This window comes from Somniosus microcephalus, chromosome 34 (genome assembly GCF_052327205.1).
Source record: "Somniosus microcephalus isolate GS21.2 chromosome 34, FLI_Smic_1.0, whole genome shotgun sequence".
In the NCBI taxonomy this organism is placed as follows: Eukaryota; Metazoa; Chordata; class Chondrichthyes; order Squaliformes; family Somniosidae; genus Somniosus; species Somniosus microcephalus.
In genome coordinates this window covers 14,483,974-14,511,896 of record NC_141020.1, presented here as the reverse complement: position 1 = coordinate 14,511,896, position 27,923 = coordinate 14,483,974, and the positions used below count along the sequence as shown (strand labels likewise).

At 53.0% G+C, this 27,923-nt stretch overlaps 1 protein-coding gene across 1 annotated transcript in view; it reads left to right on the top strand.

Annotated features, from left to right (window-relative positions):
- sptbn4b (spectrin, beta, non-erythrocytic 4b) overlaps positions 1-27,923 on the top strand; it is a 361,255-nt gene that overhangs the window by 212,880 nt on the left and 120,452 nt on the right. Inside the window, exon 23 of the mRNA XM_085973416.1 lies at positions 27,242-27,372. Coding sequence (XP_085829542.1) covers positions 27,242-27,372 — 131 coding nt within the window. The remainder of the gene's footprint in view (positions 1-27,241; positions 27,373-27,923) is intronic.

The window sequence follows — 27,923 nt, the reverse complement described above, 5'->3', positions numbered from 1 at the left end:
TGGCAAGTGTGGGGGTGAGGTTGTATCTGGGCAAGGTGTGGGGTGGGGATGTACCTGGGCAAGGTGTGGGGTGGGGATGTATCTGGGCAAGGTGTGGGGTGAGGATGTACCTGGGCAAGGTGTGGGGTGAGGATGTGCCTGGGCAAGGTGTGGGGTGAGGATGTACCTGGGCAAGGTGTGGGGTGAGGATGTACCTGGGCAAGGTGTGGGGTGAGGATGTACCTGGGCAACGTGTGGGGGTGGGGATGTATCTGGGCAAGGTTTGGGGTGAGGTTCTTTCTGGGCAAGGTGTAGGGTGAGGATGTACCTGGGCAAGGTGTGGGGTGAGGATGTACCTGGGCAAGGTGTGGGGTGGGGATGTATCTGGGCAAGGTGTGGGGTGAGGATGTATCTGGGCAAGGTGTGGGGTGAGTTTGTATCTCGGCAAGGTGTGGGGTGGGGATGTACCTGGGCAACGTGTGGGGTGGGGATGTATCTGGGCAAGGTGTGGGGTGAGGATGTATCTGGGCAAGGTGTGGGGTGAGGTTGTACCTGGGCAAGGTCTGGTGTGAGATTGTATCTGGGCAAGGTGTGGGGTGAGGATGTATCTGGGCGAGGTGTGGGGTGAGGTTGTACCTGGGCAAGGTGTGGGGTGAGGTTGTATCTGGGCAAGGTGTGGGGTGAGGATGTATCTGGGCAAGGTGTGGGGTGAGGTTGTATCTGGGCAAGGTGTGGGGTGGGGATCTACCTGGGCAAGGTGTGGGGTGGGGATGTATCTGGGCAAGGTTTGGGGTGAGGATGTACCTGGGCAAGGTGTGGGGTGAGGATGTACCTGGGCAAGGTGTGGGGTGAGGATGTACCTGGGCAAGGTGTGGGGTGAGGATGTACCTGGGCAAGGTGTGGGGTGGGGATGTATCTGGGCAAGGTGTGGGGTGAGGTTGTATCTGGGCAAGGTGTGGGGTGAGGATGTACCTGGCCAAGGTGTGGGGTGAGGATGTATCTGGGCAAGGTGTGGGGTGGGGATGTACCTCGGCAAGGTGTGGGGTGAGGATGTACCTGGGCAAGGTGTGGGGTGAGGATGTACCTGGGCAAGGTGTGGGGTGAGGATGTAACTGGCAAGCTGTGGGGTGGGGATGTACCTGGGCAAGGTGTGGGGTGAGGATGTATCTGGGCAAGGTGTGGGGTGGGGATGTACCTGGGCAAGGTGTGGGGTGGGGATGTACCTGGGCAAGGTGTGGGGTGAGGATGTATCTGGGCAAGGTGTGGGGTGGGGATGTACCTGGGCAAGGTGTGGGGTGAGGATGTAACTGGGCAAGGTGTGGGGTGGGGATGTACCTGGGCAAGGTGTGGGGTGAGGATGTATCTGGGCAAGGTGTGGGGTGGGGATGTACCTGGGCAATGTGTGGGGTGAGGATGTATCTGGGCAAGGTTTGGGGTGGGGATGTACCTGGGCAAGGTGTGGGGTGAGGATGTACCTGGGCAAGGTGTGGGGTGAGGATGTACCTGCGCAAGGTGTGGGGTGAGGATGTACCTGGGCAAGGTGTGGGGTGAGGTTGTATCTGGGCAAGGTGTGGGGTGGGGATGTACCTGGGCAACGTGTGGGGTGGGGATGTATCTGGGCAAGGTGTGGGGTGAGGATGTATCTGGGCAAGGTGTGGCGTGAGGTTGTACCTGGGCAAGGTGTGGCGTGAGGTTGTACCTGGGCAAGGTGTGGTGTGAGATTGTATCTGGGCAAGGTGTGGGGTGAGGATGTACCTGGGCAAGGTGTGGGGTGAGGTTGTATCTGGGCATGGTGTGGGGTGACGATGTATCTGGGCAAGGTGTGGGGTGAGGTTGTACCTGGGCAAGGTGTGGGGTGAGGTTGTATCTGGGCAAGGTGTGGGGTGAGGTTGTACCTGGGCAAGGTGTGGGGTGAGGATGTATCTGGGCAAGGTGTGGGGTGAGGTTGTACCTGGGCAAAGTGTGGGGTGAGGTTGTATCTGGGCAAGGTGTGGGGTGAGGATGTATCTGGGCAAGGTGTGATGTGAGGTTGTATCTGGGCAAGGTGTGGGGTGGGGATGTACCTGGGCAAGGTGTGGGGTGGGGATGTATCTGGGCAAGGTGTGGGGTGAGGATGTACCTGGGCAAGGTGTGGGGTGAGGATGTACCTGGGCAAGGTGTGGGGTGAGGATGTACCTGGGCAAGGTGTGGGGTGAGGATGTACCTGGGAAGGTGTGGGGTGAGGATGTACCTGGGCAACGTGTGGGGTGGGGATGTATCTGTGCAAGGTGTGGGGTGAGGTTGTATCTGGGCAAGGTGTGGGGTGAGGATGTACCTGGGCAAGGTATGGGGTGGGGATGTATCTGGGCAAGGTGTGGGGTGAGGTTGTATCTGGGCAAGGTGTGGGGTGAGGATGTACCTGGGTAAGGTGTGGGGTGAGGATGTATCTGGGCAAGGTGTGGGGTGAGGATGTATCTGGGCATGGTGTGGGGTGAGGATGTATCTGGGCAAGGTGTGGGGTGAGGGTGTATCTGGGCATGGTGTGGGGTGAGGATGTAACTGGGCAAGGTGTGGGGTGAGGATGTATCTGGGGAAGGTGTGGGGTGAGGATGTATCTGGGCAAGGTGTGGGGTGAGGATGTATCTGGGGAAGGTGTGGCGTGAGGATGAATCGGGAAGGTGTTGGCTGAGGATGTATCTGGGCAAGGTGTGGCGTGAGGTTGTACCTGGGCAAGGTGTGGTGTGAGATTGTATCTGGGCAAGGTGTGGGGTGAGGTTGTACCTGGGCAAGGTGTGGGGTGAGGATGTACCTGGGCAAGGTGTGGGGTGAGGATGTACCTGCGCAAGGTGTGGGGTGAGGATGTACCTGGGCAAGGTGTGGTGTGAAATTGTATCTGGGCAAGGTGTGGGGTGAGGATGTATCTGGGCAAGGTGTGGGGTGGGGATGTACCTGGGCAAGGTGTGGGGTGAGGATGGACCTGCGCAAGGTGTGGGGTGAGGATGTACCTGAGCAAGGTGTGGGGTGAGGATGTACCTGGGCAAGGTGTGGGGTGAGGTTGTATCTGGGCATGGTGTGGGGTGACGATGTATCTGGGCAAGGTGTGGGGTGAGGTTGTACCTGGGCAAGGTGTGGGGTGAGGTTGTATCTGGGCAAGGTGTGGGGTGAGGTTGTACCTGGGCAAGGTGTGGGGTGAGGATGTATCTGGGCAAGGTGTGGGGTGAGGTTGTACCTGGGCAAAGTGTGGGGTGAGGTTGTATCTGGGCAAGGTGTGGGGTGAGGATGTATCTGGGCAAGGTGTGATGTGAGGTTGTATCTGGGCAAGGTGTGGGGTGGGGATGTACCTGGGCAAGGTGTGGGATGGGGATGTATCTGGGCAAGGTGTGGGGTGAGGATGTACCTGGGCAAGGTGTGGGGTGAGGATGTACCTGGGCAAGGTGTGGGGTGAGGATGTACCTGGGCAAGGTGTGGGGTGAGGATGTACCTGGGAAGGTGTGGGGTGAGGATGTATCTGTGCAAGGTGTGGGGTGAGGTTGTATCTGGGCAAGGTGTGGGGTGAGGTTGTATCTGGGCAAGGTGTGGGGTGAGGATGTACCTGGGTAAGGTGTGGGGTGAGGATGTATCTGGGCAAGGTGTGGGGTGAGGTTGTATCTGGGCAAGGTGTGGGGTGAGGATGTACCTGGGTAAGGTGTGGGGTGAGGATGTATCTGGGCAAGGTGTGGGGTGAGGTTGTATCTGGGCAAGGTGTGGGGTGAGGATGTACCTGGGTAAGGTGTGGGGTGAGGATGTATCTGGGCAAGGTGTGGGGTGAGGATGTATCTGGGCATGGTGTGGGGTGAGGATGTATCTGGGCAAGGTGTGGGGTGAGGGTGTATCTGGGCATGGTGTGGGGTGAGGATGTAACTGGGCAAGGTGTGGGGTGAGGATGTATCTGGGGAAGGTGTGGGGTGAGGATGTATCTGGGCAAGGTGTGGGGTGAGGATGTATCTGGGGAAGGTGTGGCGTGAGGATGAATCGGGAAGGTGTTGGCTGAGGATGTATCTGGGCAAGGTGTGGGGTGAGGATGTACCTGGGCAAGGTGTGGGGTGAGGATGTACCTGGGCAAGGTGTGGGGTTAGGATGTACCTGGGCAAGGTGTGGGGTGAGGATGTACCTGGGCAAGGTATGGGGTGAGGTTGTATCTGGGCAAGGTGTGGGGTGAGGTTGTACCTGGGCAAGGTGTGGGGTGAGGATGTATCTGGGCAAGGTGTGGAGTGAGGTTGTACCTGGGCAAGGTGTGGGGTGAGGATGTACCTGGGCAAGGTGTGGGGTGGGGATGTATCTGGGCAAGGTGTGGGGTGAGGATGTACCTGGGCAAGGTGTGGGGTGAGGTTGTACCTGGGCAAGGTGTAGGGTGAGGATGTACCTGGGCAAAGTGGGGTGAGGATGTACCTGGGCAAGGTGTGGGGTGAGGATGTACCTTGGCAAGGTGTGGGGTGAGGATGTACCTGGGCAAGGTGTGGGGTGAGGCTGTACCTGGGCAAGGTGTGGGGTGAGGATGTACCTGGGCAAGGTGTGGGGTGGGGATGTATCTGGGCAAGGTGTGGGGTGAGGATGTACCTGGGCAAGGTGTGGGGTGAGGATGTATCTGGGCAAGGTGTGGGGTGAGGATGTACCTGGGCAAGGTGTGGGGTGAGGATGTACCTGGGCAAGGTGTGGGGTGAGGATGTACCTGGGCATGGTGTGGGGTGAGGTTGTATCTGGGCATGGTGTGGGGTGAGGATGTATCTGGGCAAGGTGTGGGGTGAGGTTGTACCTGGGCAATGTGTGGGGTGAGGTTGTATCTGGGCAAGGTGTGGGGTGAGGTTGTACCTGGGCAAGGTGTGGGGTGAGGATGTATCTGGGCAAGGTGTGGGGTGAGGTTGTACCTGGGCAAGGTGTGGGGTGAGGTTGTACCTGGGCAAGGTGTGGGGTGAGGATGTACCTGGGCAAGGTGTGGGGTGGGGATGTATCTGGGCAAGGTGTGGGGTGAGGTTGTACCTGGGCAAGGTGTAGGGTGAGGATGTACCTGGGCAAGGTGTGGGGTGAGGATGTACCTGGGCAAGGTGTGGGGTGAGGATGTACCTGGGCAAGGTGTGGGGTGGGGATGTACCTGGGCAAGGTGTGGGGTGAGGATGTACCTGGGCAAGGTGTGGGGTGGGGATGTATCTGGGCAAGGTGTGGGGTGAGGATGTACCTGGGCAAGGTGTGGGGTGAGGATGTATCTGGGCAAGGTGTGGGGTGAGGATGTACCTGGGCAAGGTGTGGGGTGAGGATGTACCTGGGCAAGGTGTGGAGTGAGGATGTACCTAGGCAAGGTGTGGGGTGAGGATGTACCTGGGCAAGGTGTGGGGTGAGGATGTACCTGGGCAAGGTGTGGGGTGAGGATGTATCTGGGCATGGTGTGGGGTGAGGATGTATCTGGGGAAGGTGTGGGGTGAGGATGTATCTGGGCAAGGTGTGGGGTGAGGTTGTATCTGGGCAAGGTGTGGGGTGAGGATGTACCTGGGTAAGGTGTGGGGTGAGGATGTATCTGGGCAAGGTGTGGGGTGAGGATGTATCTGGGCATGGTGTGGGGTGAGGATGTATCTGGGCAAGGTGTGGGGTGAGGGTGTATCTGGGCATGGTGTGGGGTGAGGATGTAACTGGGCAAGGTGTGGGGTGAGGATGTATCTGGGGAAGGTGTGGGGTGAGGATGTATCTGGGCAAGGTGTGGGGTGAGGATGTATCTGGGGAAGGTGTGGCGTGAGGATGAATCAGGGGAAGGTGTTGGCTGAGGATGTATCTGGCCAAGGTGTGGGGTGAGGATGTATCTGGGCAAGGTGTGGGGTGAGGATGTACCTGGGCAAGGTGTGGGGTGAGGATGTACCTGGGCAAGGTGTGGGGTGAGGATGTACCTGGGCAAGGTGTGGGGTGAGGATGTACCTGGGCAAGGTGTGGGGTGAGGTTGTATCTGGGCGTGGTGTGGGGTGAGGATGTATCTGGGCAAGGTGTGGGGTGAGGTTGTACCTGGGCAATGTGTGGGGTGAGGTTGTATCTGGGCAAGGTGTGGGGTGAGGTTGTACCTGGGCAAGGTGTGGGGTGAGGATGTATCTGGGCAAGGTGTGGGGTGAGGTTGTACCTGGGCAAGGTGTGGGGTGAGGTTGTACCTGGGCAAGGTGTGGGGTGAGGATGTATCTGGGCAAGGTGTGGGGTGAGGTTGTACCTGGGCAAGGTGTGGGGTGAGGATGTACCTGGGCAAGGTGTGGGGTGAGGATGTATCTGGGCAAGGTGTGGGGTGGGGATGTACCTGGGCAAGGTGTGGGCTGAGGATGTACCTGGGCAAGGTGTGGGGTGGGGATGTATCTGGGCAAGGTGTGGGCTGAGGATGTACCTGGGCAAGGTGTAGGGTGAGGATGTACCTGGGCAAGGTGTGGGGTGAGGATGTACCTGGGCAAGGTGTGGGGTGAGGATGTACCTGGGCAAGGTGTGGGGTGGGGATGTACCTGGGCAAGGTGTGGGGTGAGGCTGTACCTGGGCAAGGTGTGGGGTGAGGATGTACCTGGGCAAGGTGTGGGGTGGGGATGTATCTGGGCAAGGTGTGGGGTGAGGATGTACCTGGGCAAGGTGTGGGGTGAGGATGTACCTGGGCAAGGTGTGGGGTGAGGATGTATCTGGGCAAGGTGTGGGGTGAGAATGTACCTGGGCAAGGTGTGGGGTGAGGATGTAGCTGGGCAAGGTGTGGAGTGAGGATGTACCTAGGCAAGGTGTGGGGTGAGGATGTACCTGGGCAAGGTGTGGGGTGAGGGTGTATCTGGGCAAGGTGTGGGGTGAGGATGTAGCTGGGCAAGGTGTGGAGTGAGGATGTATCTGGGCATGGTGTGGGGTGAGGATGTAGCTGGGCAAGGTGTGGGGTGAGAATGTACCTGGGCAAGGTGTGGGGTGAGGATGTAGCTGGGCAAGGTGTGGAGTGAGGATGTACCTAGGCAAGGTGTGGGGTGAGGATGTACCTGGGCAAGGTGTGGGGTGAGGATGTACCTGGGCAAGGTGTGGGGTGAGGATGTATCTGGGCATGGTGTGGGGTGAGGATGTACCTGGGCAAGGTGTGGGGTGAGGATGTATCTGGGCAAGGTGTGGGGTGAGGATGTACCTGGGCAAGGTGTGGGGTGAGGATGTACCTGGGCAAGGTGTGGGGTGAGGATGTATCTGGGCAAGGTGTGGGGTGAGGATGTACCTGGGCAAGGTGTGGGGTGAGGATGTACCTGGGAAGGTGTGGGGTGAGGATGTACCTGGGCAAGGTATGGGGTGGGGATGTATCTGGGCAAGGTGTGGGGTGAGGTTGTATCTGGGCAAGGTGTGGGGTGAGGATGTACCTGGGTAAGGTGTGGGGTGAGGATGTATCTGGGCAAGGTGTGGGGTGAGGATGTATCTGGGCATGGTGTGGGGTGAGGATGTATCTGGGCAAGGTGTGGGGTGAGGGTGTATCTGGGCATGGTGTGGGGTGAGGATGTAACTGGGCAAGGTGTGGGGTGAGGATGTATCTGGGGAAGGTGTGGGGTGAGGATGTATCTGGGCAAGGTGTGGGGTGAGGATGTATCTGGGGAAGGTGTGGCGTGAGGATGAATCGGGAAGGTGTTGGCTGAGGATGTATCTGGGCAAGGTGTGGGGTGAGGATGTATCTGGGCAAGGTGTGGGGTGAGGATGTACCTGGGCAAGGTGTGGGGTTAGGATGTACCTGGGCAAGGTGTGGGGTGAGGATGTACCTGGGCAAGGTGTGGGGTGAGGTTATATCTGGGCATGGTGTGGGGTGAGGATGTATCTGGGCAAGGTGTGGGGTGAGGATGTACCTGGGCAATGTGTGGGGTGAGGTTGTATCTGGGCAAGGTGTGGGGTGAGGTTGTACCTGGGCAAGGTGTGGGGTGAGGATGTATCTGGGCAAGGTGTGGGGTGAGGTTGTACCTGGGCAAAGTGTGGGGTGAGGTTGTACCTGGGCAAGGTGTGGGGTGAGGATGTACCTGGGCAAGGTGTGGGGTGGGGATGTATCTGGGCAAGGTGTGGGGTGAGGATGTACCTGGGCAAGGTGTAGGGTGAGGATGTACCTGGGCAAGGTGTGGGGTGAGGATGTACCTGGGCAAGGTGTGGGGTGAGGATGTACCTGGGCAAGGTGTGGGGTGGGGATGTTCCTGGGCAAGGTGTGGGGTGAGGCTGTACCTGGGCAAGGTGTGGGGTGAGGATGTACCTGGGCAAGGTGTGGGGTGGGGATGTATCTGGGCAAGGTGTGGGGTGAGGATGTACCTGGGCAAGGTGTGGGGTGAGGATGTACCTGGGCAAGGTGTGGGGTGAGGATGTATCTGGGCAAGGTGTGGGGTGAGGATGTACCTGGGCAATGTGTGGGGTGAGGATGTACCTGGGCAAGGTGTGGAGTGAGGATGTACCTAGGCAAGGTGTGGGGTGAGGATGTACCTGGGCAAGGTGTGGGGTGAGGATGTACCTGGGCAAGGTGTGGGGTGAGGATGTATCTGGGCATGGTGTGGGGTGAGGATGTATCTGGGGAAGGTGTGGGGTGAGGATGTATCTGGGCAAGGTGTGGGGTGAGGTTGTATCTGGGCAAGGTGTGGGGTGAGGATGTACCTGGGTAAGGTGTGGGGTGAGGATGTATCTGGGCAAGGTGTGGGGTGAGGATGTATCTGGGCATGGTGTGGGGTGAGGATGTATCTGGGCAAGGTGTGGGGTGAGGGTGTATCTGGGCATGGTGTGGGGTGAGGATGTAACTGGGCAAGGTGTGGGGTGAGGATGTATCTGGGGAAGGTGTGGGGTGAGGATGTATCTGGGCAAGGTGTGGGGTGAGGATGTATCTGGGGAAGGTGTGGCGTGAGGATGAATCAGGGGAAGGTGTTGGCTGAGGATGTATCTGGCCAAGGTGTGGGGTGAGGATGTATCTGGGCAAGGTGTGGGGTGAGGATGTACCTGGGCAAGGTGTGGGGTGAGGATGTACCTGGGCAAGGTGTGGGGTGAGGATGTACCTGGGCAAGGTGTGGGGTGAAGATGTACCTGGGCAAGGTGTGGGGTGAGGTTGTATCTGGGCATGGGGTGAGGTTGTATCTGGGCATGGGGTGGGGTGAGGATGTATCTGGGCAAGGTGTGGGGTGAGATTGTACCTGGGCAATGTGTGGGGTGAGGTTGTATCTGGGCAAGGTGTGCGGTGAGGTTATACCTGGGCAAGGTGTGGGGTGAGGATGTATCTGGGCAAGGTGTGGGGTGAGGTTGTACCTGGGCAAGGTGTGGGGTGAGGTTGTACCTGGGCAAGGTGTGGGGTGAGGATGTACCTGGGCAAGGTGTGGGGTGGGGATGTATCTGGGCAAGGTGTGGGGTGAGGATGTACCTGGGCAAGGTGTAGGGTGAGGATGTACCTGGGCAAGGTGTGGGGTGAGGATGTACCTGGGCAAGGTGTGGGGTGGGGATGTACCTGGGCAAGGTGAGGGGTGAGGCTGTACCTGGGCAAGGTGTGGGGTGAGGATGTACCTGGGCAAGGTGTGGGGTGGGGATGTATCTGGGCAAGGTGTGGGGTGAGGATGTACCTGGGCAAGGTGTGGGGTGAGGATGTACCTGGGCAAGGTGTGGGGTGAGGATGTACCTGGGCAAGGTGTGGGGTGAGGATGTAGCTGGGCAAGGTGTGGAGTGAGGATGTACCTAGGCAAGGTGTGGGGTGAGGATGTACCTGGGCAAGGTGTGGGGTGAGGATGTACCTGGGCAAGGTGTGGGGTGAGGATGTATCTGGGCATGGTGTGGGGTGAGGATGTATCTGGGGAAGGTGTGGGGTGAGGTTGTACCTGGGCAAGGTGTGGGGTGAGGATGTATCTGGGCAAGGTGTGGGGTGAGGTTGTATCTGGGCGTGGTGTGGGGTGAGGATGTATCTGGGCAAGGTGTGGGGTGAGGTTGTACCTGGGCAAGGTGTGGGGTGAGGATGTATCTGGGCAAGGTGTGGGGTGAGGATGTACCTGGGCAATGTGTGGGGTGAGGTTGTATCTGGGCAAGGTGTGGGGTGAGGTTGTACCTGGGCAAGGTGTGGGGTGAGGATGTACCTGGGCAAGGTGTAGGGTGAGGATGTACCTGGGCAAGGTGTGGGGTGAGGATGTACCTGGGCAAGGTGTGGGGTGGGGATGTACCTGGGCAAGGTGTGGGGTGAGGCTGTACCTGTGCAAGGTGTGGGGTGAGGATGTACCTGGGCAAGGTGTGGGGTGGGGATGTATCTGGGCAAGGTGTGGGGTGAGGATGTATCTGGGCAAGGTGTGGGGTGAGGATGTACCTGGGCAAGGTGTGGGGTGAGGATGTAGCTGGGCAAGGTGTGGAGTGAGGATGTACCTAGGCAAGGTGTGGGGTGAGGATGTACCTGGGCATGGTGTGGGGTGAGGATGTATCTGGGCAAGGTGTGGGGTGAGGATGTATCTGGGCAAGGTGTGGGGTGAGGATGTACCTGGGCAAGGTGTGGGGTGGGGATGTATCTGGGCAAGGTGTGGGGTGAGGATGTATCTGGGCAAGGTGTGGGGTGAGGATGTACCTGGGCAAGGTGTGGGGTGAGGATGTAGCTGGGCAAGGTGTGGAGTGAGGATGTACCTAGGCAAGGTGTGGGGTGAGGATGTATCTGGGCATGGTGTGGGGTGAGGATGTATCTGGGGAAGGTGTGGGGTGAGGATGTATCTGGGCAAGGTGTGGGGTGAGGATGTACCTGGGCAAGGTGTGGGGTGAGGATGTACCTGGGCAAGGTGTGGGGTGAGGATGTATCTGGGCAAGGTGTGGGGTGAGGATGTACCTGGGCAAGGTGTGGGGTGAGGATGTACCTGGGAAGGTGTGGGGTGAGGATGTACCTGGGCAACGTGTGGGGTGGGGATGTATCTGTGCAAGGTGTGGGGTGAGGTTGTATCTGGGCAAGGTGTGGGGTGAGGATGTACCTGGGCAAGGTATGGGGTGGGGATGTATCTGGGCAAGGTGTGGGGTGAGGTTGTGTCTGGGCAAGGTGTGGGGTGAGGATGTATCTGGGCAAGGTGTGGGGTGAGGTTATATCTGGGCATGGTGTGGGGTGAGGATGTATCTGGGCAAGGTGTGGGGTGAGGTTGTACCTGGGCAATGTGTGGGGTGAGGTTGTATCTGGGCAAGGTGTGGGGTGAGGTTGTACCTGGGCAAGGTGTAGGGTGAGGATGTACCTGGGCAAGGTGTGGGGTGAGGATGTACCTGGGCAAGGTGTGGGGTGAGGATGTACCTGGGCAAGGTGTGGAGTGGGGATGTACCTGGGCAAGGTGTGGGGTGAGGCTGTACCTGGACAATGTGTGGGGTGAGGATGTACCTGGGCAAGGTGTGGGGTGGGGATGTATCTGGGCAAGGTGTGGGGTGAGGATGTACCTGGGCAAGGTGTGGGGTGAGGATGTACCTGGGCAAGGTGTGGGGTGAGGATGTATCTGGGCAAGGTGTGGGGTGAGGATGTACCTGGGCAAGGTGTGGGGTGAGGATGTACCTGGGCAAGGTGTGGAGTGAGGATGTACCTAGGCAAGGTGTGGGGTGAGGATGTACCTGGGCAAGGTGTGGGGTGAGGATGTACCTGGGCAAGGTGTGGGGTGAGGATGTATCTGGGCATGGTGTGGGGTGAGGATGTATCTGGGGAAGGTGTGGGGTGAGGATGTATCTGGGCAAGGTGTGGGGTGAGGTTGTATCTGGGCAAGGTGTGGGGTGAGGATGTACCTGGGTAAGGTGTGGGGTGAGGATGTATCTGGGCAAGGTGTGGGGTGAGGATGTATCTGGGCAAGGTGTGGGGTGAGGGTGTATCTGGGCATGGTGTGGGGTGAGGATGTATCTGGGCAAGGTGTGGGGTGAGGGTGTATCTGGGCATGGTGTGGGGTGAGGATGTATCTGGGCAAGGTGTGGGGTGAGGGTGTATCTGGGCATGGTGTGGGGTGAGGATGTATCTGGGCAAGGTGTGGGGTGAGGATGTATCTGGGCATGGTGTGGGGTGAGGATGTATCTGGGCAAGGTGTGGGGCGAGGGTGTATCTGGGCAAGGTGTGGGGTGAGGATGTATCTGGGCAAGGTGTGGGGTGAGGGTGTATGTGGGCAAGGTGTGGGGTGAGGATGTAACTGGGCAAGGTGTGGGGTGAGGATGTATCTGGGCAAGGTGTGGGGTGAGGATGTATCTGGGGAAGGTGTGGCGTGAGGATGAATCAGGGGAAGGTGTTGGCTGAGGATGTATCTGGCCAAGGTGTGGGGTGAGGATGTATCTGGGCAAGGTGTGGGGTGAGGATGTACCTGGGCAAGGTGTGGGGTGAGGATGTACCTGGGCAAGGTGTGGTGTGAGGATGTACCTGGGCAAGGTGTGGGGTGAGGATGTACCTGGGCAAGGTGTGGGGTGGGGATGTATCTGGGCATGGGGTGAGGTTGTATCTGGGCATGGGGTGGGGTGAGGATGTATCTGGGCAAGGTGTGGGGTGAGATTGTACCTGGGCAATGTGTGGGGTGAGGTTGTATCTGGGCAAGGTGTGGGGTGAGGTTATACCTGGGCAAGGTGTGGGGTGAGGATGTATCTGGGCAAGGTGTGGGGTGAGGTTGTACCTGGGCAAGGTGTGGGGTGAGGTTGTACCTGGGCAAGGTGTGGGGTGAGGATGTACCTGGGCAAGGTGTGGGGTGGGGATGTATCTGGGCAAGGTGTGGGGTGAGGATGTACCTGGGCAAGGTGTAGGGTGAGGATGTACCTGGGCAAGGTGTGGGGTGAGGATGTATCTGGGCAAGGTGTGGGGTGAGGATGTACCTGGGCAAGGTGTGGGGTGAGGATGTACCTGGGCAAGGTGTGGGGTGGGGATGTATCTGGGCAAGGTGTGGGGTGAGGATGTATCTGGGCAAGGTGTGGGGTGAGGATGTACCTGGGCAAGGTGTGGGGTGAGGATGTACCTGGGCAAGGTGTGGGGTGAGGATGTATCTGGGCAAGGTGTGGGGTGAGGGTGTATCTGGGCAAGGTGTGGGGTGAGGATGTAACTGGGCAAGGTGTGGGGTGAGGGTGTATCTGGGCAAGGTGTGGGGTGAGGATGTATCTGGGCAAGGTGTGGGGTGAGGATGTATCTGGGCAAGGTGTGGGGTGAGGCTGTACCTGGGCAAGGTGTGGGGTGAGGATGTAACTGGGCAAGGTGTGGGGTGAGGGTGTATCTGGGCAAGGTGTGGGGTGAGGATGTATCTGGGCAAGGTGTGGGGTGAGGATGTATCTGGGCAAGGTGTGGGGTGGGGATGTACCTGGGCAAGGTGTGGGGTGAGGATGTATCTGGGCAAGGTGTGGGGTGAGGATGTATCTGGGCAAGGTGTGGGGTGAGGCTGTACCTGGGCAAGGTGTGGGGTGAGGATGTAACTGGGCAAGGTGTGGGGTGAGGGTGTATCTGGGCAAGGTGTGGGCTGAGGATGTACCTGGGCAAGGTGTGGGGTGAGGATGTATCTGGGCAAGGTGTGGGGTGAGGATGTACCTGGGCAAGGTGTGGTGTGAGGATGTACCTGGGCAAGGTGTGGGGTGAGGATGTACCTGGGCAAGGTGTGGGGTGAGGGTGTATCTGGGCAAGGTGTGGGCTGAGGATGTACCTGGGCTAGGTGTGGGGTGAGGATGTATCTGGGCAAGGTGTGGGGTGAGGATGTACCTGGGCAAGGTGTGGGGTGAGGATGTACCTGGGCAAGGTGTGGGGTGAGGATGTACCTGGGCAAGGTGTGGGGTGAGGATGTTCCTGGGCAAGGTGTGGGGTGAGGATGTATCTGGGCAAGGTGTTGGGTGAGGATGTACCTGGGCAAGGTGTGGGGTGAGGATGTATCTGGGCAAGGTGTGGGGTGAGGATGTATCTGGGCAAGGTGTGGGGTGAGGATGTATCTGGGCAAGGTGTGGGGTGAGGATGTATCTGGGCAAGGTGTGGGGTGAGGATGTATCTGGGCAAGGTGTGGGGTGAGGATGTACCTGGGCAAGGTGTGGGGTGAGGATGTACCTGGGCAAGGTGTGGGGTGAGGATGTATCTGGGCAAGGTGTGGGGTGAGGATGTATCTGGGCAAGGTGTGGGGTGAGGATGTATCTGGGCAAGGTGTGGGGTGAGGTATCTGGAGAAAGTGTGGGGTGATGATGTATCTGGGCATGGTGTGGGGTGAGGATGTATCTGGGCAAGGTGTGGGGTGAGGATGTATCTGGGCAAGGTGTGGGGTGAGGATGTATCTGGGCAAGGTGTGGGGTGAGGATGTATCTGGGCAAGGTGTGGGGTGAGGATGTATCTGGGCAAGGTGTGGGGTGAGGTATCTGGATAAAGTGTGGGGTGATGATGTATCTGGGCATGGTGTGGGGTGAGGATGTATCTGGGCAAGGTGTGGGGTGAGGATGTATCTGGGCAAGGTGTGGGGTGAGGATGTATCTGGGCAAGGTGTGGGGTGAGGATGTATCTGGGCAAGGTGTGGGGTGAGGATGTATCTGGGCAAGGTGTGGGGTGAGGATGTATCTGGGCATGGTGTGGGGTGAGGATGTATCTGGGCAAGGTGTGGGGTGAGGATGTATCTGGGCAAGGTGTGGGGTGAGGATGTATCTGGGCAAGGTGTTGGGTGAGGATGTATCTGGGCAAGGTGTGGGGTGAGGATGTATCTGGGCAAGGTGTGGGGTGAGGATGTATCTGGGCAAGGTGTGGGGTGAGGATGTATCTGGGTGTTTGTGTTCCTTTTCCTCTCCTTTAACTGTGTCCAGGTGTGGTGGCTATTACATGAGGCAGGATGAATATTGTGGGGTCTGTGCACCATGATATACACTGAGGTTAAACCCCATTCTACCAGCTCTCGGCCTGACTGTTCTGTTAAGTTGCTCCCATTGCTGTGGGTGACACAAGAGCATGAGGGACATTGAAGTAAGCTGTCAGAGTCAGATTTACTGTCAGTAAATAGTAAAGAAAGATTTGCTTTGACTGGTTCCTCTCCAGCCATGATGTGCACAAGAGGTTGAGAGAATGTGGGGTTAGAGGGAGGGGCATTTGAACAAAGGATGAGTGAAAACTGATCCTGGAGTCAAACAGAGACTAGTGAGGGATGGTAGAGTAGGATGGGAGGAAAAGGGAAGCAAGAGTGAGGCTGAGCGAGAAAGAAGAGTGGAGTTGAGCGAGAAGGAAGAGTAGGGTTCGAGGTCGGGGAGAGGGACGAGTGAGGTTAGAGTTCGGGGAGAGGGACGAGTGGGGTTAGAGGTCAGGGAGAGGGAAGAGTGGGGTTAGGGGTGGAGGAGGGAGAAGAGTGGAATTAGAGGTTGAGGAGAGGGAAGAGTGGGGTTAGAGGTCGAGGAGGGGGAAGTGAGGTTAGAGGTTGGGACGAGTGAGGTTAGAGGGCGTGAGAGAAGAAAGGGCAAGAAAGAGGAGCCACAATGGTGTGTGGAGAGGAGGAAGATGGGATTTGGATGTTTTTAGTAAGGAGAAGACTGGTTATGGAGGTAGGAGAATGGAAATGTCATAGAATGATACAGCACCGAAGGAGGTAATTCGGCCCATCGTGCCTGTGCCGGCTCTTTGAAAGAGCTCTCCAATTAGTCCCACTTCCCCTGCTCTCTCCTCATAGTCCTGCAAATGTCTCCTTTTCAGGTATTTACCCAGTTCACTTGAAAGTTACTATTGAATCTGCTTCCACCTCGCTGCATCAAAAAATTCTCCCCCCTAGATTTTTTGCCAGTTATGTTAAACTGTGTCCTCTGGTTACCGACCCTCAGGCCACTTGAAACCTTTTCTACCCACCTACTCTATCAAAACCCCTCATCATTGTGAACAACTCTTTCAAATCTCCCCTTAACCTTCTCTGCTCTAAGGAGATCAATCCCTGTTTCTCCACGTAAGTAAAGTCTCTCATCTCTGGTATCATTCTAGTAAATCTCCTCTGCACCCTCTCCAAGGCCTCGACATCCTTCCTAAAGTGCGGTGCCCAGAATTGGACACAATACAGGAAACTTTCGATTTACCGGCCCCTAAATAACCGGAAATGTCGGTTAACCGGCAAAATTCAGGAGTAGGTTCAGGTAACTTTTATTACATTTTTTACTCCATTTGTTGCTGTGCAAGGGTGTGGCTGCAGCTGTTGCTAAGCTACAGAGACGCTTGGAACTTGTGGCCATTGTTCTGAAGCACAGGGTTTGTTGCTTTACACGGAGCTCCCAGCTCCGTATCTTTTACTATAGCGTTCGGTTATCCGGAATTTTTGATGAACCGGCACCACGTCGGTCCCGTCCGTGCCGGATAAAAGAAAGTTTCCTGTACTCCAGCTGAGGCCGAACCAGTAACTTTTAAAGGTTTACCATAACTTCCTTTCTTTTGTACTCTACGCTTCTATTTATAAAGCTAGTGATCGCAGATGATTTTTAACAGCCTTCTCAACTTGTCCTGCCAGCTTATGTTTATGGCCCCTAGTTTTGATCTCCCTCACAAATGGAAACTTCTTCTCTGTATCTACTCTATCAGACCCTTCCATAATCTTGAAGACCTCTATCAGGTCACCCCTCAGCCTTCTCTTTTGTAGAGAAACGAGCCCCAGCCTGTTCAATCTTTCCTGATGGTTATAGTCTCTCAGTTCGGGTATCTTCCTTGTGAATCTTTTCTTGCACCTTCTCCAGTGCCTCGATATCCTTTTTATAGTGGGGCAGTAATTCCTCCCCAAACGTGTGAGTACGGAAGGGGTACTCACGCGTCTGGCCAGAGGAAATGCCGGTTTTCAGCATGCACAGCGCATGCGCTGAAAACCGGCATTTCCTCTCCTCTAACCCAAGAGGTGAAGAGGCTAGCGCGTGCGCTGTAGGGGGCAGCGCGTGCGTCTTGGATTTCCTCTGTTTTGGGGGATTTGCGCATGTGTAAAGGCCTCCGGTCTTCACGCTTGTAAAAAGCACACGTATTTATTTTTACAGGTAAGTGGTGTTTTAGTGCAATTTAGAATTTTTTTCCCACAGGTTTATTATTTTAAAGACTCTACAATAAGGTAAGTTTAGCTTTAGACCCTTTTTATTAAAAATTTATTTTTTTCACAAAAAAAAATTATTGTTTAAATTATTTTTTTAAACTTATTTATACTTAATTTAATGATTGGGATGTTTTTTAAAATGTTATTTAAAGTTTAAGTAGTGTTTTGGGGTGCAGTACTTCTCATGAGTTTGACAGTTCTTACTCTCAAACTTATGAATGAAGTTTCCCCTCCCCTGATTGGCTGAACAGTGCTCACCTGATCCCAGCCGGCACATCGCACTAACTACACCGCTGGGTCAGGTTAGCACAGCGCGCCGACATCAGAACCGGGCCACTGACAGGAAATCCACTGCGGGCCAGGTTTCAGATGTCGGCGCGCAGGGTGACTGCACATCGGGGGCTTGCACGCGCGGCAAGCCCCCGACACCAAGTTTGGGCCAATATGAAGACCAGACTGTGCACAGTGCTCCAAGTGGTCCAACCAAGGTTTGATACAAGTTTAACATAACTTCTCTGCTTTTCAATTCTATACTTCTATGGTTGCACAGTGGTTAGCTTACTGGCAAGAGTAATCCTAGAGGCCTGGACGTGAGTTCAAATCCCACCACGGCAACTGGGGAATTTAAATTCAGTTACTTAAATAAATCTAGAATAAAAAGCTAGTATCGGTAATGGTAACCATGAATTGTCGTAAAAACCCACCTGGTTCACTAATGCCCTTTAGGGAAGGAAATCTGCCGTCCTTACCTGGTCTGGACTATATGTGACTCCAGACCCACAGTAATGTGGTTGACTCTTAACTGCCCTCTAAAATGGCCTAGGAAGCCACAGCCTGCCATAGCCATACTCACAGAATCATACCTTTCAGCCAATGTCCCAGATTCCTCCATCACCATCCCTGGGTATGTCCTGTCCCACAGTGGTATACAGTCATCAGCATTGACTCCAGACCCCTAAAGTCTCATGGCTTCAGGTCAAGCACGGGCAAGGAAACCTCCTGCTGATTACCACCTACCGCCCTCCCTCAGCTGATGAATCAGCACTCTTCCATGTTGAACACCACTTGGAAGAAGCACTGAGGATAGCAAGGCCACAGAATGTACTCTGGGTGGATGTCCATCACCAAAAGTAGCACCACTACTGACCGAGCTGGACTAGGACTGCGGCAGGTGGTGAGAGAACCAACACGAGGGAAAACCAACTTGACCTTGTCCTCACCAATCTACCTGTCACAGATGCATCTGTCCGTGACAGCATTGGTAGCGGTGACCACCGCACAGACCTTGTCTAATCTCCACAGAGCTAGCAGCTCAAAACTGGGCATCCATGAGGCGTTGTGGGCCATCAGCAGCAGAATTGTATTCCACCACAATCTGTAATCTCATGGCCCGGCATATCCCTCACTCTACCATTACCATCAAGCCAGGGGACCAACCCTGGTTCAATGAGGAGTGCAGAAGAGCATGCCAGGAGCAGCACCAGATGTACCTAAAAATGAGGTGCCAACGTGGGGAAGCTGCAACACAGGACTACATGCATGCTGAACAGCGGAAGCAGCATGCTATATACAGAGCTAAGCGATCCCACAATCAACAGATCAGATCAAAGCGCTCTGCAGTCGTGAATGGTGGTGGACAATTAAATAACTAACAGGGGGAGGAGGCTCCATGAATATCCCCATCCTCAATGATGGTGGAGTCCAGCACGTGAGTGCGAAAGACAAGGCTGAAGCGTTTGCAACCATCTTCAGTTAGAAGTGCCGAGTGGATGATCCATATCGACCTCCTCCTGAGGTCCCCACCATCACAGAAGCCAGTCTTCAGCCAATTCGATTCACTCCATGTGATATCAAGAAACGGCTGAGTGCACTGGATACAGCAAAGGCTATGGGCCCTGACAACTGTTGTGCTGAAGACTTGTGCCCAAGAACGAGCCGCGCCTCTAGCCAAGCTGTTCCAGTACAGCTACAACACTGGCATCTACCATACAATGTGGAAAACTGCCCAGGTATGTCCTGTCCACATAAAGCAGGACAAATCCAATCTGGCCAATTACCGCCCCATCAGTCTACTCTCAATCATCAGCAAAGTGATGGAAGGTGTCATCGACAGTGCCATCAAGCGGCACTTACTCACCAATAACCTGCTCACCGATGCTCAGTTTTGGTTCGGCCAGGACCACTCGGTTCCAGACCTCATGGTCCAAACATGGACAAAAGAGCTGAATTCCAGAGGTGAGATGAGAGTGACTGCCCTTGACATCAAGGCAGCATTTGACCAAGTGTGGCATGAAGGAGCCCTAGTAAAATTGAAGTCAATGGGAATCAGGGGGAAAACTCTCCACTGGCTGGAGTCATACCTAGCACAAAGGAAAATGGTTGTGGTTGTTGGATGTCAATCATCTCAGCCCCAGGACATTGCTGCAGGAGTTCCTCAGGGCAGTGTCCTAGTCCCAACCATCTTCAGCTGCTTTATCAATGACCTTCCCTCCATCATAAGGTCAGAAATGGGGATGTTCGCTGCTGATTGCACACTGTTCAGTTCCATTCGCAACTGCTCAGATAATGAAGCAGTGCATGCCCGAATGCAGCAAGACTTGAACAACATTCAGACTTGGGCTGATAAGTGGTAGGTAACATTCGCACCACTCAAGTGCCAGGCAATGACTATCTCCAACAAGCGAGAGTCTAAACACCATCCCTTGACATTCAATGGCATTACAGGAAACTTTGGTTTATCCGGAGGTTAACTGTCCGGAATGCTCGATCCACCGGCAAAATTCAGGAGTCGGTTCAGTGAGTTTTTTTTCTTTTCGTTGCTTTTTTTTCACCAGTCAGGCTCTGCAAGGTCTAGCTAAAGCTGTTGCTTAGCTACAGAGACGCTTGCAAGCTATGGCCGACTGTTTAGAAGCACAGGGTTTGTTGCTAGATACGGAGCTCAAGCTCCGTATGTTTTAACATTAGCGCTGGTTTGTCCGGCAGTTTTGATGGGACGGCAACAGCTCGGTCCCGTCGGTGCCGGATATCACAAAGTTTCCTGTACCATCGCAGAATCCCCCACCATCAACATCCTGGGGGGTCACCATTGACCAGAAACTTAACTGGACCAGCCACATAAATACTGTGGCAACAAGAGCAGGTCAGAGGCTAGTTATTCTGTGGCGAGTGTCTCACCTCCTGACTCCCCAAAGCCTTTCTACCATCTACAAGGCAAAAGTAAGGAGTGTGATGGAATACTCTCCACTTGTCTGGATGAGTTGCAGCTCCAACAACATTCAAGAAGCTCGACACCATCCAGGACAAAGCAGCCCGCTTGATTGGCACCCCATCCACCACCTTAAACATTCACTCCCTCCACCACCGGCGCACCGTGGCTGCAGTGTGTACCATCTACAAAATGCACTGCAGCAACTCGCCAAGGCTTCTTCAGCAACACCTCCCAAACCCGTGACCTCTTCCACCTAGAAGGACAAGGGCAGCAGGCGCATGGGAACACCACCACCTCCAAGTTCCCCATCAAGTCACAAAGCATCCTGACTTGGAAGTATATCGGCCGATCCTCCTTCGTCACTGGGTCAAAATCCTGGAACTCCCTCCCTAACAGCACTGTGGGAGCACCTTCACCACACGGACTGCAGCGGTTCAAGAAGGCGGCTCACCACCACCTTCTCAAGGGCAATTAGGGATGGGCAATAAATGCTGGCCTTGAATTTATAAAAAAAAAGTAACAAAAGTGCAGTTTTGGTCGCCTTATCTGAGGAAGGATGTTCTTGCCATGGAAGGAATTCAGCGAAGATTCACCAGGCTGATACCTGGGATGGCAGGAATGACGTATGAGGAGAGATTGGGTCGATTGGGCTTATACTCGCTGGAGTTTAGAAGAATGAGAGGGGATCTCATTGAAACTTATAACATTCTGACAGGACTGGACAGACTAGATGCAGGAAGAATGTTCCCGATGGTCGGGGAGTCCAGAACCAGGGGTCACAGTCTAAGGATAAGGGGTAAGCCATTTAGGACTGAGATGAGGAGGAATTTCTTCACCCAGAGAGTGGTGAACCTGTGGAATTCTCTACCACAGAAGGCAGTTGAAGCCAATTCATTAAATATATTCAAGAAGGAGTTGGATATATTTCTCAAGGCTAAAGGGATCAAGGGATATGGGGAGAAAGCAGGGACAGGGTACTGAGTTTGGATGATCAGCCATGATCGCATTGAATGGCGGAGCAGGCTCGAGGGGCCGAATGGCCTACTCCTGCTCCTATCTTCTATGTTTCTATGTTTTTCCTCCCCTTTGTATTCCAGTTGCCTTGAGATAAAGGTTAACATTCCATTAGCCTTTTAAATTACTTTTTGCACCTGTCCACTAGCTTTTAGTGATTCCTGTACATGGGCCCCTAAATCTCTCGGCTCCTCCACAGTTTCGAGCTTCTCACCATTTAGAAAATACTCTGATCTCACTTTCTTAGGTCCAAAGTGGATGACCTCACCCTTCCCCACATTGAACTCCATCTGCCACAGCTTTGCCCACTCACTGAATCCATCAATGTCCCTTTGCAACTTTCTGCTCCCAGCTACACTACTGACTGAGCCACCTAACCCAGTGTCGTCAGCAAACTTGGATATACGGCTCTCTGCTCCTTCATCGAAGACATTGATACATATAGTGAAAAGCTGAGGCCCCAGTACCGACCCCTGGGGGACACCACTAATCACATCCTGCCATTGGAGTACATCCCCATTATCCATACACTCTGTCTCCTACCTCCAAACCAATTCCCTATCCAGGTCAATAGGTGGTCTCCAATTCAATACACTTTTTGTTAATAATCTCTTATGTGGAACCTTGTCGAAAGCCTCTGTAAATCCATATAAATAACATCCATAGACACTCCCTTATCTACCACGTTAGTGACCTCTCCAAAAAATCGAGCTAAGTTTGTTAGACATGACCTACCCTTTGCAGATCCATGCTGACTCTCTGAGCAGCTCATATTTGCCCAAATGCTCAGTCACTCTGTCCCTAATAACAGATTCCAGTAACTTCCCCCCAACAGGCATAAGACTAATAGTATTATCATTTCCCAGTTTATCTCTCCTACCATTCTTAAATAATGGAGGGACATTGGCAATTCTCCAACCCAAGGGGACAATTCCTGAATCGAGAAAGTTTTGGAAGATCATGGCGAACACATCAACAATTTGCTCACCTTGTATACTAAGTAATATAATAATAATAAAAAATAGTTAGCATAGACTGCGAAAGTCATGCTGAACGAACCTGAATTCTTTGAAGAGGTAACGGAAAGAGTAGACAAGGGCAATGTAGTAGATGTCATATTTTCAAAAGGCCTTTGATAAGATACCACATGATAGGTTTAAGACAAAGGTTAGGGCATGTTGAGTCAGTGGACAAGTAGCTGAATGAATAGCAAATTGGCTAAAAAGAATAGAATGCAAAGAGTAGGGGTAAAGAGTAGTTATTCAGATTGGAGGAAGGTAGAAAGAGGTGTTCCACAAGGATCAGTGCTGGGACCACTGTTATTCATAATTTACATTAATGATTTAGATTTAGGAACAAGTAACTCAATATCAAAATTTGCAGAAGATACCAAACTTTGGGGTTGGGGGGGGGGGGTGTTGGAGGAAGAATGCAACATAGTACAAGACATAACAACAGAAAATGCTGGAAAAACTCAGCAGGCCAGGTAACATCCGTGGAGAGAGAAATAGAGTCAACGTTTCAGGTCGAAACCCGTCGTCAGGACAATAAGGCATTAGAAAACTTGCAGACTGGGCAGCTAAGTGGCAAATGAACTTTATGCACTTTGGTAGCAAAAACAGAAACATCACCTACACCTTAGAAAATAAAAAACTGAATGGGGTAGAAGAACAAAGAGATCTAGGGATACAGATGAACAAATCATTAAAAGCAGCATCGCAGGTCAGCAAAGCAATTAAAAATGCTAACAAAGCACTGGGATTTATGTTTCGGGGTATAGAATTGAAAAGTAGTGAAGTTATGTTAAACTTGTATCAGACCCTGATTAGGCTGCACCTAAGAGTGCTGCACACAGTTCTGGTCTCTATACTATAAAAAGGACATAGAAGCACTGGAGAAAGTGCAAAAAAAGGTTTACAAGGATGGTACCAGAAATGGGAGATTACGGTTATCAGGAAAAGAGAAGACTTAGAGGTGACCTGATAGAGCTCTTTAAAATTATGAATGGGTTGGGCAGGGTAGATGTAGAGAGAATGTTTCAACTTGTGGGAGAAGCCAAAACTAGGGGCCATGAATACAAAATCGTCACTAATAAATCCAACAGGGAAATAAAGAGACATTTCTTTACTCAGAGTGTGGAACTCGCTACCACAGGAAGTGGTTGGGGTAAATAGCACAAATGCTTTCAAAAGATAACTAGATGAGTACATGAGAGAAAATGGACTAGAAAGATATGCTGAAATGAGGCAGCTGGAGTAGGAGGAGAATGGTGTGGAGTATTAACACCAGCACAGACTGGGTGAGCTGAATGGCCTGTTTCTGTGCTGGGCATTCTGTTATGTTACTTCTTTTAATATCCTGGAATGGAAACCATCGAGTCCTGGAGATTTGTCCACCTTTGATCTCATTAGTTTCTCCATCACCAATTTTCTAACTTATATTGAATCCGATCAGTTCCGCTCCTTGATTTATTTTTAGTTTTCCTTGTATCTCTGGTACTTTATCCTCATCCTCTACTGTGACTGATACAAAGTAGCTAGTTAGTAAGTCTGCCATTTACTGATTTCCAATTACAGTATCACCCGCGTCTGTCTTTAAGGGGCCCACATTACTCTTAGCCACCCTCTTTCTCTTAATATAATGGTAAAAACCTTTAGGCCTAGAAATTCAGTGGGCTGCGCCACCCGTCAGCGCCCAAAGAGGGCACTTAGTGGGTTTTGCGCCACTGGCCACGCCTCCCGCTAAATTTAGCGGGGCGCTAATGGTCTCACTAGCCGTTAGCGCTGCGCCGCCACCGATGACTTCATCGGTGTGCGCAGCGCCCCGCTACCGCCCCGATCGCCAAATTTGGTAGCGCCCCCTGCTTTAACGCCGGTCGCAATGTGCGACCGGTTCAGGGGGGCCTACCTGCGGCGGTAGAGGCGCTGAGGTGCGCGGCGGCCATTTTTTTTGCTGGCCGCCTGCCAGCACCTCTTCGCGCCGCCGTCCCCGGCCTCCTGAGGCACCCCCACCCACCCCACCCGCGTTGTGCCGGCTGTGTCCCAAGAGCCTGGCACTTCTCCTCGGTGCCGGGCTCTTTTGCCGGCACTCGCGATCACCGATCGCGCTGCAGCAGGCCCCTCCCCTTTAAGAAGGGGAGGAAGGCCTGCAGTACCGCAGCGCACCGTGCCGCAGCGTGTGGCGCTGCAGCCAGTTGTGCTGCGATTTTCAGTTGCAGCGCCCCAAGAGGGATGCGGGGCGCCTCGAGTAGCGCCGCGCTTCTGTTTGGGGCGCTGAAACTGAATTTCCGGCGGGCGCTCGCGACTCCTTCTGGGGCGGTACTTCCGGTGCCCTGGGGCGCCAGTGAATTTCTAGGCCTTAGTGTTGCCCTTCATATCCCTCAAGTTTTTTCTCATATTCCCTTTCTGCAGCTCTTACCATTTCCTCTGTATCCCTTTGCTCTCTCCCAGTCAGCGGGATCTCTACTGATCTTTGCCTTTGTATAAGCTCTTTCTTTTACTTTTATACTATCTCTCACTTCTCTTGTTGACCAAGGTTGTTTAAATACACACGTAGAGCTCTTGCCCTTTAGGTGTATGCACAGGTGTTGTATGCTACCAAATACTTCTTTCAACACCTCCCGCTGTTCATCCATAGTTTGATCCATTAATATATTAGGGTATATTAAAGGTATATTGGGCTATATTAAGGGTTTATTGGGATCTGTTAAGTGCAGATTGAGGTATGTTAAAGGTGTATTGGGGTATATATAAGCGTATATTAAGGGTATATTGATAATAACAGGACCCACAGGTTCTGCAGTGTCATGGGTCATCACACCAACCTAATTGTATTGTAGCAGGGATTAAGTAGCTCAGTTGTTCGGACACGCTGGTGAATCTGTGCCGCCCAGCTCTCTCACCATCACAGACAGTTCAGCCTCACTCCTCCCGCCATCCCAATATCTGCCAATCTTCTGCTCACCCATGATACATAGAAACATAGAAGATAGGAGCAGGAGTAGGCCATTCGGCCCCTCGAGCCTGCTCCGCCATTCAATGAGATCATGGCTGATCATCCAAATTCAGTACCCTGTCCCTGCCTTCTCTCCATATCCCTTGATCCCTTTAACCTTAAGAAATATATCCAACTCCTTCTTGAATATATTTAATGAATTGGCCTCAACTGCCTTGTGTGGTAGAGAATTCCACAGGTTCACCACTCTCTGGGTGAAGAAATTTCTCCTCATCTCTGTCCTAAATGGCTTACCCCTTATCCTTAGACTGTGACCCCTGGTTCTGGACTCCCCGGCCATCGGGAACATCCTTCCTGCATCTAGTCTGTCCAGTCTGTCAGAATTTTATAAGTTTCAATGAGATCCCCTCTCATTCTTCTAAACTCCAGCGAGTATAAGCCCAATCGACCCAATCTCTCCTCATACGTCATTCCTGCCATCTCAGGTATCAGTCTGGTGAATCTTTGCTGAACTCCTTCCATGGCAAGAACATCCTTCCTCAGATAAGGATACTTTGCCAAAGCACTCAGCCAGCATCAGGCTTCCAGCAACAGGTAGAACTGAAGGTGACGGGAGCAACCGAGAGAATTCCTGCTTTTGAAATGTCATCAATGGATTTTTAGTGATCCAACCCTGGGTCCTCTCACCTGCTGCAATGGGCAGTGACTGGCTGCATCCCAGGCACTCCATTCATCTCGATGTGTGTTGGGCTTGGCTGGGGGAAACTGTCTAAGAGCTGAGTGTACCCGAGTGCACCAGCTGTACCCAGGAGGTGGAGTTGAGCGAGGGATTTCGTCCCCTGGACTTTGCTTCCACTTGAGATGCAAGGATATATCGCGAGTGTATTAACGAGAGATGGCCAAGGCCGTTTAATAGTTTATTAATGAGGTCACTGAGTTTAATGTTTAATTAGTGAGGTCACTGAGTTTAATCTTTAGTTAGTGAGGTCACTGAGTGTAATGTTTGGTTAGTGAGGTCACTGAGTGTAATGTTTAGTTAGTGAGGTCACTGAGTTTAATGTTTAGTTCGTGAGGTCACTGAGTTTAATGTTTAGTTCGTGAGGTCACTGAGTTTAATGTTTAGTTAGTGAGGTCACTGAGTTTAATGTTTGGTTCGTGAGGTCACTGAGTTTAATGTTTAGTTAGTGAGGTCACTGAGTTTAATGTTTGGTTCGTGAGGTCACTGAGTTTAAAATTGGATAGTGTGGAATTGGGCTGTGGGGAAAGTTTGGAAAAGAATAGGAAAGGTGATTGCAAATTCATCAGGACGGGTTGGCTGTGGAAAGACTAGAGAAGCTGGGTTTGTTCTCCTTAGAGCAGGTTAAGGGGAGATTTGATAGAAGTGTTCAAAATTATGAAGGGTTTTGGTAGAGCAACTGTTTCCAGTGGCAGAAGGGACGATAACCAGAGGACACAGATTTAAAGCAAAAGAATCTGAGGTGACATTAGAGATAAAAACTACACAGCGAGTTGTTGTGATCTGGAACGCGCTGCCTGGAAGGGCGGTGGAAGCAGATTCAACAGTAACTTTCAAAAGAGAATTGGATAAATACCTGAAGAGAAATATTTACAGGGCTATGTGGAAAGAGCAGGAGAGTGGGACTAATTGGAGAGCTCTTTCAAAGAGCCGGCACAGGCACAATGGGCCGAAAGGCCTCCTCCTGCGCAGTAATATTATATGATTGTCCTTTAGCCTTCTGGAAGGATGAGTAATGTAGATGTAAGTGGGTTATTTGACTTAAACTGGATCACAGGACTAGAGGGCATTAGTGAAAACATTTGAAGGTTCAAACAATACTGCAGTGTCGATAGATTCCCAGCTCCAGGAGCAACGTTCCATCAGAATGAATCAATACTTGCTTCAGAATGGTGTGAGTGGGGTCTTTGGAAATATTCTAATGTCCAGTTGATATTTGGGAATCAGAGCGATGTTTGCCTTATTGGAAGTTTGACTGGTGCAATCCATCCCTCGAACGGGCAGTGCAGTTGGTGCATGGACTCCTTTGATGGCCTAAGTCACCCGTCCATTCTTCTGTGTTACAGTCCATGTTTGGAATGAGATTTTCTTCACACACTGAGTTGACTGTTTATGCTCTAACTGATGTAGGATGAACAGAGCGCGCTCCAGATGTTGAAGAAACACCTAATTCTGGAGCAGACAATCGACGATTATGCGGAGAACATCTGTGAGCTCTCCAAGACGTGTAGAACACTGTTGGACGAAGGGCATCCTGAGAGGTAAAGTAGCTAGGCAACATTGCAGCTTGTGATTGGAATGTCTTCATTCTTATTTAGCCATGAGGAGAAGGTTGAATAAATATCATCTAAGGACAATTAAATATAACTGAGGTGTCACGGTCAGCGGGCAGGCTGATAGCTATCGCTGCTACAAGTCACATCCAGTATTCTGTACCTAAACTACAGAGGTTTCCATTGGGTGATCTAAGGGCAGTGCGAGAGATGTGTGGGGCTCAAGTTGTTGCTGTGGTGTAAACTGTTATGAGAAAGGTGCAATGCCAAAGCTGGTAAGGAAATTTGTTCTCATCTATTCCCTTCATGCTGCATTACCATCACATAATAAAAAACTTGTTAATGTCAACAAGAGACACTGGGCCTGTAGAGAGACACTGGGCCTATAGAGAAACACTGGGCCTGTAGAGAGACACTGGGCCTATAGAGAGACACAGGGCCTATAGAGAAACACTGGGCCTCTAGAGAGACACTGGGCCTCTAGAGAGACACTGGGCCTATAGAGAGACACTGGGCCTATAGAGAGACACTGGGCCTGT